Raw genomic sequence first — 20,311 nt, forward strand, 5'->3', positions numbered from 1 at the left:
AAGCAATATGCAGAAGCTCAATATATTAAGAGATAAAGACAGAGCTCCTTAAGTTGAGGGAGAGGGTCGCACGGTCCTGCCTGCTTGGTCATCATCAGGGATGCTCTCTTGTTCTTTACTCCCACACTACACTCATTAACACAGTGGACGAAAGCCTTTCATTTGCTGAACTGTACTGGAGGAAAACTGCTCAGATATTCTTTAAGTCTTTTCTATACTTTCCTATGATTCCCAGAATTCATTTATTTTAGCAATTCTTTATTTTTCTCCTCTCTGTCTTGACCCTAAAATCACTCTTGGTCACGTCAACATCCATATGACTATCTTTCAAGCTCAAAGGTCTTGACTTTCATGACGATTCATTTCCATCGTTATTACACACACCAGAAGTGCTATATCTTCTCTCAAGGACCACCCTCCTCAACCATGGCTATGTACTAACCATTTATCTCCTACCCTTTAAGTATCTCCATCAAATCCAGCTTACCAGTAGTCTTACTCAACAAATTCAAACTATTCCTCCTGGCTATACTTGATTCCTTTCTTTTCCCCAACAACCTCAACAATAACTATCGCTCTTACTTTTACTGAGTAAACCCATATTGACCCTAAGTAACCATCACAGGTTTCTTTTACTTCCTTGTTTATGACATAAGCTGAAGGACAAAAGAGAACACCCAAATCTTTATAAATTCACAATGTAAAGTCACATAGTGTGCTCTAACCTTGCTCTTTTTATTTTTCGAGATTCAAGACCATTCCTTCACAGCTCTCTTATTTAACTCCTCATTCCATGCCCCTTTACCCACTACTCACGTATTATCCAATTTCTACTTAAAAAAAAAAAATCATCTAACATGAATAATCTAATTTCCCAGGTCTTCACCTCAGTATATTATTGATTCAAATATCCTCCTCAAAGTTCTTTCAAGTTCCTCCTCTGTAACTTCATTCGCATATGATGTCTTCTCTGCTGGGCTCTTTTATATCTATTTTCTAGCTTCCAAACTGCCATCCTACAGATATTATTGAATATCGATAACCACCTCTCACTAGTCAAGTGTAATGGATTCTTCTCAGTCCTTACTTTCTTTTTATTTTGTGGTGTCCAGTGTTAACAAGTCCATTTTCCCCTCCTTTGGGTTCTATGACATGCTGCCAATTTTTTTTCCTGCCACGTGACAATGATCCCTCTCCAGTTTCTTTCCCTGGCCCTTCTTCCCTCTTTACATTTCAAGTTCTGTACTCAATACTCTGCTCTTTTTCACTCATGCTCTTAATAAATTTTTTTTATTTTCCATGGTTTTAAAGACTGTGTCTGTGTTTCCCATACACATCACCAACTCTGGGTTTTGATTGGATTTACTTTCCCATAGCACATTTCTTTTGGATAATTCCAGTATCATTTCTGCATTATTAAGTCATTAAAAACTGGGAATTTTCTTTTCCTTCCCTAAAGTGTTCCTATATCTATCAATGCTACTGCAATTTTTACAACCTAACAATAAAGATGCGTTAAAGTAAACTTGGAATTGTCTTTCTTCATGATTGCTAATAAATCCTTAGTTCTATAACATTTAAGTCACTGTAACAGAAGCTGCAGGGACAGAGAAAAATATAAACATTTGTCCTTCTCCCCTCAAAGGACTTATAATGTAATGATGAAATACAGGATAAAATAACAAAAATGGGTAGCATTCTGATATAGACCCTGATAAGTAAATACTTCAGAGGAAATAGCACTAACAAATATGGAACCAGGTAATCTCAGGACAAGTGTGCAAGTAGGGCAAACAAAACTTGGTCTACTTTGGGAAAGAGGGATCACGATAGTCGAGTGCTACATAAGAGACAACTAGTATAGTCTTCTTCTGGGTTTATTCATGAAAAGAAGGGCAATAGAAATATTATTATGGTAAGAAACATATAAGAGTATTGCTAGGTAGGCACAGTATGGTACAGTGAAGACGAAAAAACATGGGCTTAGAATCAAAGTGCCATAACTATGTGGCTTAAGTAGTGTCTCTGTTCCTCAGTTTTTCTATATAATTGTGAGAATAAACAGATATAAAACATTCAGTACAGTTTTTCACATGGAAAATATTAGTTTTTTTTTCTTCTGAGTTGAAAGAAAGGATCTTGTGCCTTTGGGAAGGAGGGTAGTGACAGTGGGTTATTAAAGATTCCAAAGTAAGAATTATGCAGAAATCTTATAAAATAGATAAAAGCAAAATTGTCCTTTCTGAACAGAGTTGGGAAGCCTAGAACCCGTTTTCTTCACCTGCCTGTTCCTCCCCTCCCCTTAAAATCCTAGAGTCCACAAAACACAATTGGCAAACTGGTTAAGATCTTCTGAATTAAGAGAGGTGAATATCGTCTGCTAAGTAAGGAGGAAGAAAGGAATAAATTTGGGATTAAGAGTAACGTGGAAAAGGTTTATATAGTTAGAGTTATCCATGGCATATTAAAAGAACCACAAGCTTAAAGCCACAGGCTTAAGGATCCAGTTAAGATAACACAACATAAATTTCATTTTCTTGTCATTCTCAGAAACAGTTCCTAAGCTCATCTTTAAGAAAAATAGATGGTAGAGTAACTGAGGGATATGAAATGACATGCTGGGCATAGTAAGAAGTTAAATGTCTACAACAGTACCTGGAACACACATAAAAAAAGCCCTCAAATAGTGAATCAATGAAAAGGGGTCAAGAAATTCTAGCAAATTAACAAGAACAGCTACTTTCAGGCAGGGACTGTACCTTGTTCTCTTGCATCTCCCATTTTGATTGCTGTAGTGCTGAGCAAATACATTCAAGGCCAATGTAAAGAAAGCTTCAGTTAATATTTCAGAAACAGACATATACATAGAATATGCAAGTAAATGTGTGGAAATACCTAATCCATAAGAATGCAACACTCAGTTTATATAATTTTTTCACTGACTGTATAGGCAGACTTCATATATAGTTATTTTCCACATTTGTTCAGGAATTCTCTTATGTAAGCTTTTATAAAAATTTACCTGGATTCTTCTAAAGGATGCTGGACAGTAAGAAGTCGAGGGTGTCGTAGTCGAGTTAACTGCTGGACTCCTCGTTTTAGAGAATCGATGATTTGATCCTTTTCAAATTTTTGATATTTGTCCATCAACTTTTTATCAAAGACAAAAACAGCCACTTCCTAATTTAAAAAAATGTATAACTAATTTTAATCAAGAATATATAAAAGTAATATTTAGGGTGTCACGACAGCCTACAAATAACTAAAAACTAAAGCTGTGCAAATTCTAGCACCATTGTAATACCTTTCTGATATAAAAAAGTTAGTTTCTTCATAATTAGTAAATCTCAATATTTTTAAAGGTATATGACCTAGAGCCCTCATCTAAGGAGAACACAGAAAATCTCCATATTTTTTAACTCTGGTATCAGAGGTACACACAAACAGTGTGCAGTGTGTTGTCCCCTGTTCAGTAATTTATATAACCAGAATTCAAATAAAAGTTAAAATGTTTAAAAATTCATAATACTATTCACAATAATAACCTTGGAGTAAACTACAAAATTTTGAAATGCTTTTTGAAAGAAAGGTTATACATGTCAGGGAGTGCTTGATTATACAAAAACTCAATTTATAAGCATCTTTTACATATAATTAACCTACAATCTCTCTCTCTCTCCTTCTACCCTAACCCCATCTTGTTTTGGGTATAAATGGGAATGATTTCAGGACGATGCTCCCTCATCACCTCTCTTTGAGATCATTCACAGCTTATTTTATATTACTAAAATCACACACCTTCCTTAACTATCTTCTTCTTTCCATTCTTTCTCAGTTACCCAAAGAAAAAGAATTCCCATTCGATTACCCCATCTTAACAAATCAGTAAAAAAATAACCTTATTAATAGCTGATGTATTACTACTGTGTACATCAGTGTTGCTAGATCTCCATCATAAATGCAAAGAAAACTGATAAAGCTGAAAGAAAAATTAGCGAAGAATCAATGCTAGTCTTCCAAAATTCTTTGGAAGATTTTTGAATGGCTCTTCTAGAATTTCCATAAAAGTCTCTTTCAAAAGCCTCTAATTAAATCTACTACTACTAAACTATCAATATCCAAGACATTATCTTCCTTTTTATTGCTGTTCTCTTCTAATTATTTTTGCCATATTATAATTATACTTCTCACAAGTTATATAGTTTTCACAAGTTATAGTTTTCACGTGTAGTATATATATGAATTAAAGACTTTAGAGAATTGAGTCTCCAAAAAATGGTAACATAAAGGGACGATTTAATAACTCAATTTTAACATCACATTCCCCAAACATCAGTGTGCTTTTTAGAAATTATTCCATTCCTCACAGCAACACCATGAGACAAGTTATTATCCTCACTTCACAGATGAGGACATTGTAAAGAAAATAAATGTATTATCTAAGATGTCACAATTGGTAAGGTGAAGAATCAAGATTCGAAACTAGACAGTCTAAGGGGCCACATTCTTTCTTAGCCAATACACCATTCTGTCTCCCCAGAAATACAGGGACAATAAATATGGAGCACCCCAGTAAAACATGACATATGCCTTCAGGAAATCATTTGAATGAGAACTTTAAATAACACTTATATATAAAATTACATAATCTTAGCTCTCTTGATCATTATGAGACACAAGACAACCAGGAGCTAAAAGTGTTATGTAATATTAATTTGAACTAAAAACGAATGACCTAGAAGTTCAAGTTCCTATCTCGCTATCCATATGCACAATCTTATTTTAGTAAAGTTCTGCTATAACACATTTTATAAATGCATCTAATTTAAGTGTGTTTATTTTTTTCAAGATGTTTTAAGCCTTTTAAAAAAGATCATGTGAAATGGCTCGAGCTCTTGAAGTGTCACCATCCTTGAGAAGGAACACTGCAGTTCATAAAGAAAGAAAAAACATAATTTTCTCTTAGACATTCATTAATTCTTTTAGGTCAAAGATACCTATATAAGTCAAAATAGGTTATCAACTACCTTAAAAATATTTTCTTTATGCCATCAGTTAATTAAAATTAACCAATTTCAACACAGTTGTTACTAATTAACTAACCCCTTAGGCCTCATACTGACTGCACCTCAAAACCTTTCATCAGAATAGACTACCATCTAATTTCTAATTTGTTTTCCTTCTACTATTTCACTATACCATCCACTCTGCTAAAACATATCACTTGTGTAAAAATCCCACCACCTTATATGTATTATAAGCTTCCTGAACAAAGAAACTACGCCTTAAGTATCCCTGTATCCACCACAGGACCTAGAAGACACACAGATGTTTATTGCCTACTGGTAGTCGATAAAGATAAGCAAGTACTAGAAGCTTTTCATTATCATCCTAAATTAAAATCGTTTTCAACCTTTCATTATGAAAATTTTCAAACATACAAAAAGACAATGTAGTGAAATCATCCAATACATCTTCCACTTAATAGTCAACAACTGTTAACTCTAATTAAAATGAGACTCTTTTTTATACAAAATTATTGAAACAACATGTAAGCAATATTTGGCACTCTACTGTTTATTCATTGCATATTCTTTAAAATACATTAGCAAAGAAAGTTACCCACTGAAAAGTATTTTTTCTCAATAGCCTATCCTTAAACAAAATTATTCTAAAAACGAATATTTGTCAAAATAGAGGCTATATCTTTTTATATAGGCATAATTTATAATTTCACTCTTTACAAAATTGAATACTTACTGAAAACAAGATAAAGTAATAAAATCTAAGTTAATGTGGATAAATGTGCCCAGGATTTCCCAATAGCAATCATCACCTCCACTAACCTATCCCTCGCAGCCACTGGAGATGGTTTCTGAAACACAGACATTCCTTGTGATCTCTATTATATGACTGTCCATAACTGGCCAGTGGTGACTGCCAAACACCATACTCTTCACTTTTCATGTGATTTTGGGACAATGTATCTTTCTCAAAACGATAAATCTAAAACAAAATCTAAATTTTTATTTAGATTAAGTTAAAAATAACTTGGTTTTGAGAAGACTGAGAGATAAGATATACCCCTTAAAATTGTGAGAGGTAAACTATGATCATTTTTGATCCAAGCAACTTGACTAGCACATTCAGCTTTATACAATGGTTTCCTTTATCTTAAACTTTTAACTTATTACAATTTAATTACTTATAATTTAATTATTCCTTTGTCTACACAATATTAGCAAGCCTCATTTACGAATACTGACATCTGGAGAACCTAACACAGATTTTGCAGTAAAGAAGGGACTGCCTACATTTGGTAGAATGGATAAAACATGAACAACAGTTAAATATTTATTACATAATTTAAAAAATAAATTGATCTTCATTATGCTTATTGGAATAGTTATTTAACGGGGATGCTATGAAGCTTAGGAAGCAGTCAGGGCAAAAGAAACAGGCCAACGAATGTCTTTTTTGCCAAAATAAAATTGAAGCTGCCCTATTTAAAAAAAAAAAGTCTATCCCAAAACTGGATTTAAAAGATCCTAATAAATGTGGAACACATTTAAATCCATTGTGAAGAACGGTCACCTGGCAACACAGAATCTTGTTTCAAGATAAATAGAAATGCTTAATAATAATAAATAAATGCCTAAAAAATAGGCCCCAAACCAAGAAGAATTTTACAGACAGTTAAACATACACATACATACCCATATTTTTTTTAAAAAACATTCCCCCCTCTACAAAAAAAATAATAAATCCCTTAGCTTGATACAGGAGAGTTGAAAGAAATCTCAAAATACAGAATTATTCTTCTACTTGAAAGGAAATAAAAGTTAGGTACATGTATGGGACAGAAACTATACGGAGTACTTTCATAACAAATTATCTAAACATATTAGCAGTCTCAATAGTTACAAGGTGATGGTTATTTCAATTTTTAAAGAACATATATATGAAGCAAGCATTTCTCAGTTATATATATAGTTTGGCAAAAACAAATTTTCCTTTAATGACTTATTTAAATAAAGTATAATTTAAAAATTAGAAAAGCTAATGAAATTCAATCAAGGGCATTTGTTTATCTCAGAAATATCTCTCAAATAAATATTCTTTAAAAATAAAATATGTTTGAAAACAGTACATATCTTTAGAGAACCATTTTAATACCAAACATGTTACTCTGTAGAAAGTCTAAGTCAATTACAAAACTATAACAGAAACATAGCAGTATAGACTCTATGTCCACAGATTATCAAAGTCAGAAGACAGGGTAGAGAGGAATATTTCATTGGATTTTCAAAAATTAAATAGACCCTATGCTCAAAATGCCTAAACTTAAAAAGACTACCTATAAGAAGATGTGGCAGGGATGTGGACATACTGTAATCGCTGGTGAGAGTGTACATTAGCACAACCATTCTAGAAAAACTGTTTGGAACTGAACATACACATTACCTAGCAATTCCGTGTCTAGGTAATGTGTCATATATGTCAATGGTACTTACAAGAATGTTTATAACAGGACTCTATATTGATGAAAAGAAAAACTACTATGTTCAACAACATAGCTGTATATTGTGAACAAATATTTAAGGAAAAGGAGCCAAATACAGGAGTATATAGCATGATTACATTTAAATAAAATTCAAAACTAGGCAAAATTATTCTGTTGTGACAAAGGACAGGGCAGAAGTTACCCTTGGAAAGAAGGATGGGGCAAGGTAATGACTGTGAAGAGACATGAGTTATTAGCAATGTTTTCTTGTTCTGCATGTTGGTTCCATGGGTATGTTTACTGTGGATATTCAACAAGCTGTGCACTATTCTGTATCAGTTCTTAAAAATAAGTTTATATTTAAAAAATTAAATAGAACTTTTACTCCCTAAAATCACTTTGAAATGTCTTACAGCATCTCTACTGAGATTCTAGAAAGAATAATAATTAAGAATTAAGAGCTGCTTCTAAATGAACACTCAAAAAGGAAACTAAATAATACATAAGCCTAAATAGTAGCTTAAAATGCTAATAAGCTATCATTAAAGATCTATCCGTTTCAACATGTTTACATGTTGTATTTGGTTCAGTTTATCCAAATAATAACTCCCTTAAACCTTAATTGCTTATTCTGTATACAAAATTGGCCTAAGAACTCAACTGCAAAAAATCAACTGTGTACTTGTCTTAAAGACTCTCAGGAATTTTAACTTCACTTTTATAAATTATTCATTATGCAGTGTTTCTTCAAAAACTGTCTTTCAAAAATAATAAAAACAGAAATTGACTTTCAGAAGCATAAAGCCAGAATAATAGGACAGATGTCTCATCAGGTACAATGAAATTACCAAGCACACAGGTACATTTTTATTTACCAATTCCCTAATTGTTGCATTTCAGGTTTCATAAATGTGTACTTTCTATCTGTTCTGTAGGTGATGTTATTACTACTCTTCTCAAAGGTCTTCAAACATTCAGGTTAAAAAGTCAAAAGTTGTACATCATCTGAAAATTATAATTACAATTCATCACATACTAATGTGTACTTGAAATAGCCCTAGAAAAAAATACACAGATAACCTTTAAAAGGATATGCGAAACCTGAAAATACTATTTATATAAGTATTCTTTTTAATTTGTTTTTCTTGGACAATGTTATATTATGATACTTTCCCTGAAGATCATATAAAAAAAGTGAAATGTGTTTGGGGAGAAAGAGACTATGACAAACATTAAATACAATGGCTTAAAGATCACGGTATTTATTTCACTGTCATGCAGCAATAGAAAATACGTATTTTTAACTATTAAAACTAGGTATGAGACTCTCCTAGCTCAAAGTCCCTAACCTAGTGTTTACCTTAAAGCCAATGTCAAGATCATATATTCTGCTACAAAACACGACTGCAATCAAGTACACTGTATGCTACATCAGAAATAGCTGAGAGGGTAAGAAAGATGCCCTCAGTCTCAATGTCCCTTTATAGGAGAAAAAAAAGGACTAAGGTAAGAATGCTTTCCCATTATTTTTCTCTCGGTTTCCCTAAAATCAGCACTGTCCAATAAAACTTAAAGTTCTATATCTCACTGTCGTCCTACGTGGTAATCCTAGCGACATGCAACTATGGAGCATCTGAATGTGACCAGTGCAACTAAGAAACTGAATTAAATTTTAATTAATTAAAATAGTCATATGTAGCTTATGGCTACCATATTGGATAGAACAGCTCTAGATTATCTATTTTCTATGATTCTCTTTTAATAAAAGATGAGGCAACTGAAAAAGAATTAAAACTTTCATGTAAGGGAGAAACTGAAATGAGGCTCCAATTCCAAGGTGGTTAGAGACTTAGCTATTCCTTAAGGAATTAGCCAGTTGCCCAGACAGGATAATCAGTTCTGACCCGAGGTCTGAAAGAGGCAAAGAAAACAAATTCGAAATCATATTCATAGCGAGCACTGAAATATTCCAAAACTCTCTTTTTCCTCAAAGCAATAAATTGGGGGGAAAAAAGAAATGTAGTAAAGTTTCCTAAGAACCTAGTTCTTTCTGGCAGTCACCAGTTGAGAACTACTGTATTATTATACAATACCTAATCAATTATCTATTATTTGCGCCGGTTCTCATGTTCTATGAGCAACAGAAGCTCCAACATTATCAGAGGATGTCAGCATATGAACGAACTACTGATATGAACACAAACATCTAGAATACTTTGTGTTAAACATAAAGACACTATTATGTTATCACTGCATCCTTAATAAACAATGCAAACTTTAGTAAATTTGATGCTTTTTCATTTTCCCCTTATGTAACTGATTGTAAAAGCGATCTGTGCTAGTGTTGGAGGTTGGTCATTTGCACGACCTCATGACCTCATTAATAGTTTTTTAAGTCAGTACTAAAGAAACCACTTATTTTGTGACTGAGCTTTTGGTGAATTGAAAGAGAAAACAATGTTCAAAATTGAAAAATCAATCAGCATTTAAAATACAGATCAACTTTGGACTTAATGACTTCCAACCAAATGGCAATAAAAACAAGATTTACAGGTCAGGTACAAACCGCATACCAGCAATCTATCACAGGACCAAGACCATGATCATCCTTCATAAAAGGATAATCAAAGTCAATTCAGTCTTTAACATACTTGTTTGGGAAATAAGCTGATTTTGTTAAAGTGACAAGTAATAAAAACATACTCACAATTGTATGACTGTGATAGTCACTGAAAAATATGTATAATTAATCCCACAAGTCTTAGAATCCAAATGTTTCTCACTTGTAGGGAAAAGTACTTTTAGAAATGATAATTTTTCTTTTTAAAAAATATATTTCTGTCGTGGTCTTAAATGAGGAGATTTTTTTCAATTCTTTAACAATTCCAAAAGAAAGCTGTTGGTAAAATTTAACACTAATGATCCTCCACACATCTAAGAACCATCTGTTGGTCTCTTAAGTGCAATTAAAAATAATAATAATAAAACTCATTCAAATTACTACCCACTAAAAGAACAGTTAGTTTTAAAATAACTTTGAAATCAATATACCCAAAGATATGTTACCGATTATATGCCACAGATGTATCCCCTTTCTGATGGTAAAAACTATCAGGTTAAACACAAAAGAATATTACAGAAGTCTATTTTCTAGAAGGATATAAAATCTAAGAGGGAATAAGAATGCGCTAAATAAAAATGAATTTAATGTTAGCAAAATTTAACTGGGTATTTTACCAATAACTTATTGACAAATACGAAAAGGAAAATGGCAATTTTTATTCTAAAATAGCCATTGTGCTAAATATTAAAATCTAATACTATATATTCATTTGCTAGGCTGATATTTATTTTATTAAGTAAGCAAAATTAAATTATAAGATGAGATGACATATCAAACAATATAGTTATAACCAGGAGATTCAGGGCATATTTAAAAGCATTTGTTTTTGTATGACTTCATTAGATAAAATGAAAAGAACCCATCACTTTTGGCATTTCTTAACATAAAAATGCACACATGCAAGTAATGGTACTTATTAGCATGTGTATTTTTTTCCAATTGGACTCAATTAAAACTTACCTGTTTTGTTGACTTTTTTGTGCCATTAAAAATCTTCCAAGCCAGCCCATTGCCACCACTGGCAATGTGTCGTCCAACATCGAACTCTCTAGTGACAGGATTTCCCATTACAGCACTAGTGACGTCAGCTGTTACTTTTGTAACAGTACTCTTCAACTTATTAAGCATGGACTCCATGGCTGCGATATTGGATAGTTACAGTTACCTAGAAACATAGGGGGATAGGGGAGCTCTGATCATTTTTATTTACTTGTTTAAGCACTTGTCATTATCTAGTTTAAAAAGCTTAATAAACACAAACAATGAGCAAAACAATCCTATGGAGATACAAGCTACGTATTGGTTTGGTCTTCAGAGAACCCAATACAACTTACATGCAAATTTAAGTCTGAAAACTAAACTGTTCCCTTCAATCTCAATTTTCACAGACCAGGAAGAGAAAAAGACATATTCAGGACAAAGAGACCCATGGACATGGACTATAGACTTAGTGGTTACCAGAGAGTAAGGGGTGGGGGAAGGGGGAAGGTAGACGGGGTAAAGGTCAAATATGTGGTGACAGAAAGAAATCTAACTATGAGAGGTGAACACACAGATAGTGTAAATATATATGTATATATATATATATATATATATATATATATATATATGCCATATATATATATATATGCCTCACTGTTAAAGTGTACAGCTGAAACTTATTGGATTTCATTAACCAATGTCACTATAAAAAAAAAAGACATATTCACACTTGACACTGACATGAACGTTGCTCAATCATGTAACTTGGATCCTTTAAAACTTAAAGTGGCACAGAGCACCTGAATCTTCCTTCACACTATACCATATTAAACCTGAAAGGAACTAACAGCATACTAAACAATAAATTTGTATTTTATAAAAGTTTTGCTCATTAAAATCATTACTGTTGAACTGTGAAATCGTTTGAGAATATTTTCTCAAAGAAAAGCATTGATGACAGGACAATAAAACGTGCACGAGCAATAGGTCATAAAATATTTTTTAAATTTTACACACTTCTAGCCACGATAGAGGAACAAAGACTGAATGTATCCTCTCACCTTGAACAACTAGAAACTAGAAAAAACAAATTAAATAAACATTTCACACACTGTACGGGCAGAACAGGCATATGATCCCAGGAAGAAAGCAAACTAATAAGGTAAACCCTAGGACTGTCCTAACTTTCTACCTAGAGGCACAAAACGAACTACAGAGTAAAGAGCAGAATTTTTAGCAGCAATCTAGCTGAGCTAAAAAGTTGAGGAGGCAAATAAGAATTCAAGAATGCTGAGATGACTGAGAGTTCTGGGATGGAATTTCAAAGAGAAAGGGAAAAGGGGGGAAATTTTTTTGAGAGAGAGAGAGAGAGAAACTATGTTGAAAAAGAGCTCCAGAAAATTGTGTAGAGGTCACTTTGGTGCTTTATTGACCACCAAGGTGCACATGCATCATGTGAAACTGCACTATGTGAGGTGAGGACCAACTGGAGAGCTGTGAGCTGAATAGTTAGTTCCAGAGTTCACATAAGACTGCAAATTATTACAGAGTTCTTGTTGATCACTAAAGGCATTCAGTAGAAATCCCAGAAGACCATGCCTTAGTAGGACAGACTTCTTAAGGTAAAAGCTACTCTAAATCTGCCCTAGCAAACTAAAAGCAACCCTCAAATGATCAAACTAATTACAAATTACTTAACTGCATACCAGAACAAAACCCAATACTCATGAAGACAAAAAAAGCTGTAGATACTAAACAACATAACATTAACAATGTTCGACATGTACTCGATAATTAATAGACATGCCAAGAAGCTAGAAAATGTGATCACAATCAAGACCAAAATCAGTCAATAAAAACAGACTCCAGAATGACAAATTACAGAATTAACAAAAACATGAAAAAATTATCATATGTCCAAGTATTTAAAGGAAAGCGTAATGAAAGAAAACGGAATGTTAAAAAACAATTCTAGACATGAAAAATAAAATATCTCAAATAAAAAAATTCAGAAGATGTAATTAGCAGATTAGACAGTGCAGGAAAAAAAGATTAGTGAAACTAGAAGATAGATTAAAAGGCTAGAAAAAAATGAACAAAGTCTCAGTGACAATATCATGGTTTAACATATATAACTAAATCTCAAAATTAAGGGAGAGAAGGAAGAAATAATATTTGCAAAAATAATGAATAAAATGTTTTCAAATTCAATGAAAACTATAGAAAACACCAAGAATTCAATGAACCACAAGCAGGATAAACACAAAAAACACCATGCCTAGATATGTAGATATGTCATATCAAGTAGCTGAAAATCAGTGATTAAGAGAAAAATCTTAAAAGCATAAAGAGAAAAGAGGCAAATAATATAGAGAAACAAAGATACGAATTTCCCCCAGATGTCTCATCAGAAACTCTGCAAGCCAGAAAACAACTGAATAAGTACTAAAAGAAACTGTTGACCTAAAATTCAGTAAGTCCTTGGAAAACAACTTTCAAAAATAAATGTGAAATAAAGACTTCTTCATGAAAACAAAATCTGAGAGGATTTTTTGTCAACTGATATTCACTACAAGAAATATTAAAAGTCCTTTAAACAGAAGAAAAAAGATAACCAGACGGAAACGCCAATCTACAACAGGAATGGAGGACACTGAAACACCTTCTCATGTTATCTCTAAAAGACAGCAGATCAGTCCATCGCCATGCTACCCTTAACAAGTCCAATGCCGTCTGATCTCGGAAGCTAAGCAGGGTTGGGTCTGGTTAGTACTTGGATGGGAGACCACCTAGGAAGACAGGTGCTGTAGGCATAAAAAAAATAAAAAAATAAGGGATCGTAAACTGACAAGGTCCTTGCAATCTTGGAGGTCAACCAAGGGTTGCCTCGCCTAAAAAAAAAAAAGAAAAGAAAAGAAAAAAAGCAGATCAAAAAAAAAGAGATAGATCATTTAAAGCAAAAATAACAAAAGTGTATTGTGGCTAAGTAAAAAAAAACAACAAAACAAACTAAGGATAGGAGACGGGGAAATGGCAGTATATTTTTGAAAAATTCTTACATCATATGTGAGGTAACATAACATCATTTGAGGGTAGACTGTGGCAAGTTAAAGACATAGTATAAACTCTAGAGTAATAATTAAAATAATAAAGATACACCTACAAAAGCCAGTAGTGGAAATAAAATCAAATCTTAAAATAAATTGAATTAATACAAAAAAAGTAAAACAAGAGGAAGAAAAGAACAAAGAACAAATGTGACAAATAGAAATGTCAAGACAGATTTAAATCCAACCATACAATTACACTAAGTGTAAATGATTTTAAATTCCATTTAAAAGGCAGAGACTGTCAAACTAGATAGAAAAGCAAGATCCAACTACAGACTGCTTACCGGAAACTCACAAAATGATTTAAAAGTTAAAGAATGTGAAAATATACCAAGTTGGACTGGCTATATTAATAACAGACAGAGAAAGCTTCAAGACGAAGAGAGACATTTCATAATGGTAAAGTTGATAATTCATCAAGAAGATATAACAAACCTGTGTACACACACACTCAAGAGAGCTTCAAAATAAATGCAGCAAAAACTGATGTAACTAAAAGAAGAAACAGACAAATCTACAATTATAGCTGGAGACCTCAAGGGTCCTCTCTCAGTAACAGATGGCCAGATAGACCAAGGAGACCGAAAATCAGTAAGGCTATAGAAGACCTGAACAACACTATCAAACAATCGGACCAAAAACACAATACGACACCAGAATACATTTTGTTTTCATGTAAATGTGGAACATTCCCTAAGACAGACTATATGCTGGGCCATAAAACACATCTCAACATATTTAAAACTTCTAAAATAATATATGTTCTTTGACCACAATGAAATTAAACTAGAAAGCAGTAAAAGATATCTAAAGAAAATGTAAATACTTAAAAATTTAACACTTCTAAATAATCTGTACTAAAAAAGAAATGAGAAAATTGTAAAATATTTTGAAGTGAATGAACATGAAAAATCTGTGGGATATAAGTAAAGCAGTGCTTAGCGGAAAATTTATAGCTTTAAATGTTTACATTGGGGCGGGGTGGGGAGAGGAATAAGTCCAAAATCAACAATCTAAGCTTCCGTCTTAGGAGGCTAGGGAAAAAAGAGAGAGAAAATTAAGCTCAAAATACGTAGAAAGGAGAAAATAAAGAGTAGAAATCAATGAAACAGACTGAATTTAATGTAATTTAATACTCTGAGAAGTGAAGGAAAAAACACCTCAATGAAGCCAAAATGTTTTTTAACAAGATAAACCTCTAGCGACATTAAGAAAATCTTTAAAACATACAAATGACCAATGTTGGAAATACAGAAAATCCTATAGATTCTAATTCTATATAAATCTTATAGATTCTAAAGGAATAAGGTATGAATGACCTTATGTCAATTAACTCGACAAAGTGGATGAAATGTAAAAGTTTTAAAAAGCCACAACTACCAAAACTGACTCAAGGAAGAGAAAGTCAGAACAGTCTTACATAAAAGAAATTCAATCATAACTACAATCCTCACCACAAAGAAAACTCCAGGCTCAGATGGCTTCACTGTTGAATTCTATCAAACATTTAAGGAAGAAGTAATATCAGGTACATACAAGCTCTTCCAGAAAATAGAAGAGGATAGAACACTTGCTGTTTCATGTCATATAGTCTGTATTGCCAGGATACCGACATCAAATAATGACAAAACAAGAAAACTGAACACCAATATCAACATGTAAAAATCCTTAACAAAATATTAGCACATCAAAGCCAACAAATTCAACCCCAAAACAAAATGGGATTTATCTCAGGAATGCAAAGTTGATTTAACAGTCAAAAATAAATCCATGCAATTCATCAGGGGAAAAGAAAACATCACCTCAGTAAAGGCAGCAAAAAATATGACAGAATCCAATACTTTTTCATGCTAAAAACTCTCAGCAAACTAAGAACAGAAAGGAATTTCATCAACCTAATAAATAGCATCTTTGAATACCTACAGCTAATATTATATTTAAAGATAGAAGAAGGATGATAGCTTTCCAAGTTTGGGAACCAAGTAAGAATACCTACTTTTACCACTTCTATTCAATATTCTAATGGAGGTCCTAGTCAAAGCAATAAAGAGGATAAAATAACAGGCATTCACATTGGGAAGGAAGAAGTGAAACTTTATTCCTAAATGACATGATCATGTACATAGAAAATGAGAAGAAATCTACAAAAAATCTACTAGAATAGGCAAGTTAGCATGGTGGCAGAATACAGGAATACAAGAGTAACATATTAAAAAAGAAGACTATTTTCTATATACTAGAAACGGAAACTGAACATTACAATTTCAAAAATACTGTTTTAATGACATAAAATAGCTATGGATACAGGAGAGGAAAAAAAAATGGCATAGATGATAGAGGCCTTGTTCATCCCTCTGGCGACCAAACCAAAGTTGTGATGGAAACAAGGAGCAGCCACAAAGAAAAATCACCTGGGAACTCGATGAACAAGCCATACAACTAGGGAGAACTCCAAATAAGTATCCTGCAATGGCAGAAGGTAAGACCAAGCGAGGACGCAGGGCAGCCGGATCCCAAGCAGCTGAGTGAGACTGAGGCAGCGGCAGATGCCTCTTAAAGGGGCCGCGTCTGCAAGCCAATTTTCGCGGTGACAGATAGGCTTGCTCTGAGCACCAGGGCTGATTGGGCTGCACGCAGGGGACACCAGGGACTTACAGGGAGACATTGTCAGAGTGAGAGCCAAGGCGAGACTCGCTCCGTACAGAAGTGCCAGCGGTATTATTTGTTCCCTATTGAGCCCTCCCCATTCCCAGTTTGCGGACACAGCGCCATCATTGCTGTGAGGTCATCAGACTGGATAACAGAGGTCGCTCTGCCTCGAGGAGTCCCTGAAACCCCACCTTCCCCAATTCGCAGCCCCACCCAAGCCACATCCAGGTATATCCTCAGCGAGTTAGGTGCTCCTTGCTAAGCAGTGCCTAGACTCACACTGGAGGCAGCTGGCCTTGGTTTCTGGTGTGACTTTTTGAGGCAACTATAAGAAGAGGATCTGTGGATTGCTTGCTGAATCTTAACAGGTGGCCCCGGAGGGGCAGAGGCTTGGGCTAAGTTTGGCCTGCAGCTGAAGCCCTCTCAGGACTGTGCCAGTGAACACCTACTTCACAAATCCACACTATTAGGACCGGGAGACTTAGGAGCTTTGCTTAGTATGTAGAAACAGACATGGAAAGGCAGCCAAAATGGAAAGACAAAGAAGCAGAAGCCATATGAGAGAACAAAACAGAGATCCAGATATAATAGAGTCAAGTAATCTAACAGATGCAGAGTTCAAAACACTGGTTATAAAGATGCTCAATGAACTTTTGGTTTAATTCAATGAGAACTTCAACAAAGAGATAAAAAATATAAAAATGGAAATGGAAATTATAAAAGGGAACCAGTCTGAAATGAAGAAGACATACATTATCTGAGAAGTGAAGTATATTAAATGGAATAAACAAAGGAATAAACAGAGTGAATAAAGAAAAGGATCAAATGCCCTATCTAGAGAATGGAAAAGCCAAGGACATGCAATCAGAACGGCAAGAGATAAGATGCCAAGACTATAAAAATAATTTAAGAAGCATATGAGACACTATTAAAGGTCCAAATAGCCGTCTGATCGGTGTAACTGAAAAAAATCAAGATGTTGAATAGCTGTTTGAAGGAATAATGATGGAAAACTTCCCTAACCTGGTGAAGGAAATGGACATAAAACCCCAGGAAGCTCAGAGAATTCGAAAAATCAGGGATCCAAAGAGGCTCACAGCAAGACAGATTATCATTAAAATGCCAAAGTTTAAATACAAAGAAAGAATATTAAAAGCTGTAAGAGAAAAACAGATAATTACTTATAAAGGAATACCTATAAGAATGGCAGCTGATTTCTCAAAAGAAACTATACTGGACAGAAGAGCTTTGCAAAAAATATTCAACAGGATGGAGACCCAGGATCTACAACCAAAAATAATTTATCCAGCAAAGCTATCATTTAGAGTTGAAGGGCAGAAAAAGAGCTTCCTAGACAAAAATAAGCTAAAGGAATTTATCACCCCAAGCCAGTATTACAGGAAATGTTGAAGGGACTTCTTTAAGAAGAAAAAACATGTATCAAAAACAGGAATAAAGAATGGTAACAACTACATTCCTATCAATAAGTACCTCGAATGAAAAAGAATTAAGTGCTTCAACTAAAAGATAGAGTGGATGAATGGAAAGGAAAACAAGACCCCTACATGTTGTCTATAAGACACTCACTTCAGATTCAAAGACACACACAGATTAAAATGAAGAGGATGGAAAAAGATATTGCTTTGATGGACCTAAAAGGTATTTAAGTTAGACTGAGAAAGATAAACACTATATGATTTCACTTACATGTGGAATCTAAGGAATAAAAAGAACAAACTAATCAAAAACAGACTCACAAATATAGTGGACAATTTGGTGGACAGAGGAGAGGGGAATTTGGGGGGCTGGGAGAATGGGGTGAAGGGTTAAAGAAGTACAAATTTTTAGTAGCTGATGGATGGACATGGGGATGGGGAGCATGGCATAAGGAATGCAATTAGAATGAATACGTTGGCTAGGTGGAGGGTCGGGGGAAAGAGGGAGCACTTGGGGAGGGACCGTTTTACGAACTATATAGATGTCTAACCAATGTACTGTATTCTTGAAACTAATTAAAATAAATACATTAAAAATAAAAATTAAAAAATACCTATGGATAGATTTAACAAGATATATAAGACTTATACAATAAAAAACAACAAAAAATTGCTCTTCAAATCTTCAACTTCCATGTGTATTCTTTTCTAAAACTGATTCACCTGAGAACAAATCTGTGCCCTGCAAATTTTCCTTAACAAACACTTTATAATTTTCTTCCACTTTACCAAAGAAAAATATTTTTCTCAGCCATCCCGCTCTTATTATAGGGCATTTACTTGGGTATAAAAAATTTGGGGGATAGGGAGAAGGCAATTCGAGAATATTAATCCTAAGAGAAAGTCCCTTGAGTAAAGCAAAAAAATGTTTGGTAAGAAATACTGAGGGGGATTGTGCTTTATTTCTTCCAGGGCAGATGTTAACAGCAAAACCCATGCCTTATCTATCACAGAATTTACACTTAAGAAACAAGATGGTTGTCACAAGAATGTACAAGAACAAATTTCAACTAATAAGCAAAAACTTCAAGATTTTTATGAAAGTACAACATAATCACAATATACAAATTAGAATCTTTGTAACTATCTAAACACTTGACCAAAAAATTCAGATGCCATCAACTTAAAAACATGCAAAGGAGTACATTGTTTTTCAAAATTATTTAGAGAATACACAAGCAAAAATATTTTGAAGGCCACTAGACTAAAGTAGCATTTAAGGTGGTTTATATCCCAATTTCTCTGTTAATTAAATTACATTTAAGTAAATATCTTTCTTCTATTAAAGATTTGAACTATCTGTAAATAGAAAGAGATTCACTTTTCTTTTTTAATCTAATGCTTCACTTCTGTCAGCAGATAGAAAATGTTGTACTGGCATCATGAAAACATTTATTGCTATGCCAAGTTCTCTATGAACATCTGCTGTGGATTTTGATGGGAAGAAGGGATACAAAAATCCTATTTAAAATCTACATATCCATTTCTCTAACTCTGCCTGAGTAGCCACATATTACATTCCATCCACTTGTTAGACATTCAGAATACAGATGTAAATGGAAACATTTCTGCTCTTTAGGGACTCAGTCCAATAACACTCAGACATGCAAAGATTTGCAGCAATTAACGTGGTATGAATGTACCATGCTATGGGAACACAAAAATGGGCTTAAAAATGAATGTTTTTCAGACAGAAAAAATTAAATGGCAGAAAGGATTACTATGTACCAAGACATGGAGGGGGGAAAGGCGATGATTTATATGATTTGAAAATACAAATAGGTCAATATGAAATCAGGATATTTTCAGAGTTAATATTCAAATTTGAGATGCCTATCCATCATCCAAACGCTCAACACTAGTGTACACAAGGTAGAAATAGACATGGAAATTCATTTGGTGAATCATTTATTTATTGAGTACCCACTATGCATCTGAGAAACTGGGA

At 33.6% G+C, this 20,311-nt stretch overlaps 1 protein-coding gene across 4 annotated transcripts in view; it reads right to left on the reverse strand.

The window, feature by feature from the left end:
* Positions 1-20,311, reverse strand: part of SCYL2 (SCY1 like pseudokinase 2) — a 57,314-nt gene that overhangs the window by 31,472 nt on the left and 5,531 nt on the right. For all 4 annotated transcript variants that reach the window (XM_039878001.1, XM_039878002.1, XM_039878004.1 and 1 more), the window contains 2 exons: positions 11,088-11,292; positions 3,023-3,180 (listed from right to left, as the gene is read on the reverse strand). In XM_039878001.1, coding sequence (XP_039733935.1) covers positions 3,023-3,180; positions 11,088-11,264 — 335 coding nt within the window. In that variant the 5' untranslated portion in view covers positions 11,265-11,292. The remainder of the gene's footprint in view (positions 1-3,022; positions 3,181-11,087; positions 11,293-20,311) is intronic.

This window comes from Pteropus medius, unplaced genomic scaffold (genome assembly GCF_902729225.1).
Source record: "Pteropus medius unplaced genomic scaffold, Ma_sr-lr_union100, whole genome shotgun sequence".
NCBI lineage: Eukaryota > Metazoa > Chordata > Mammalia > Chiroptera > Pteropodidae > Pteropus > Pteropus medius.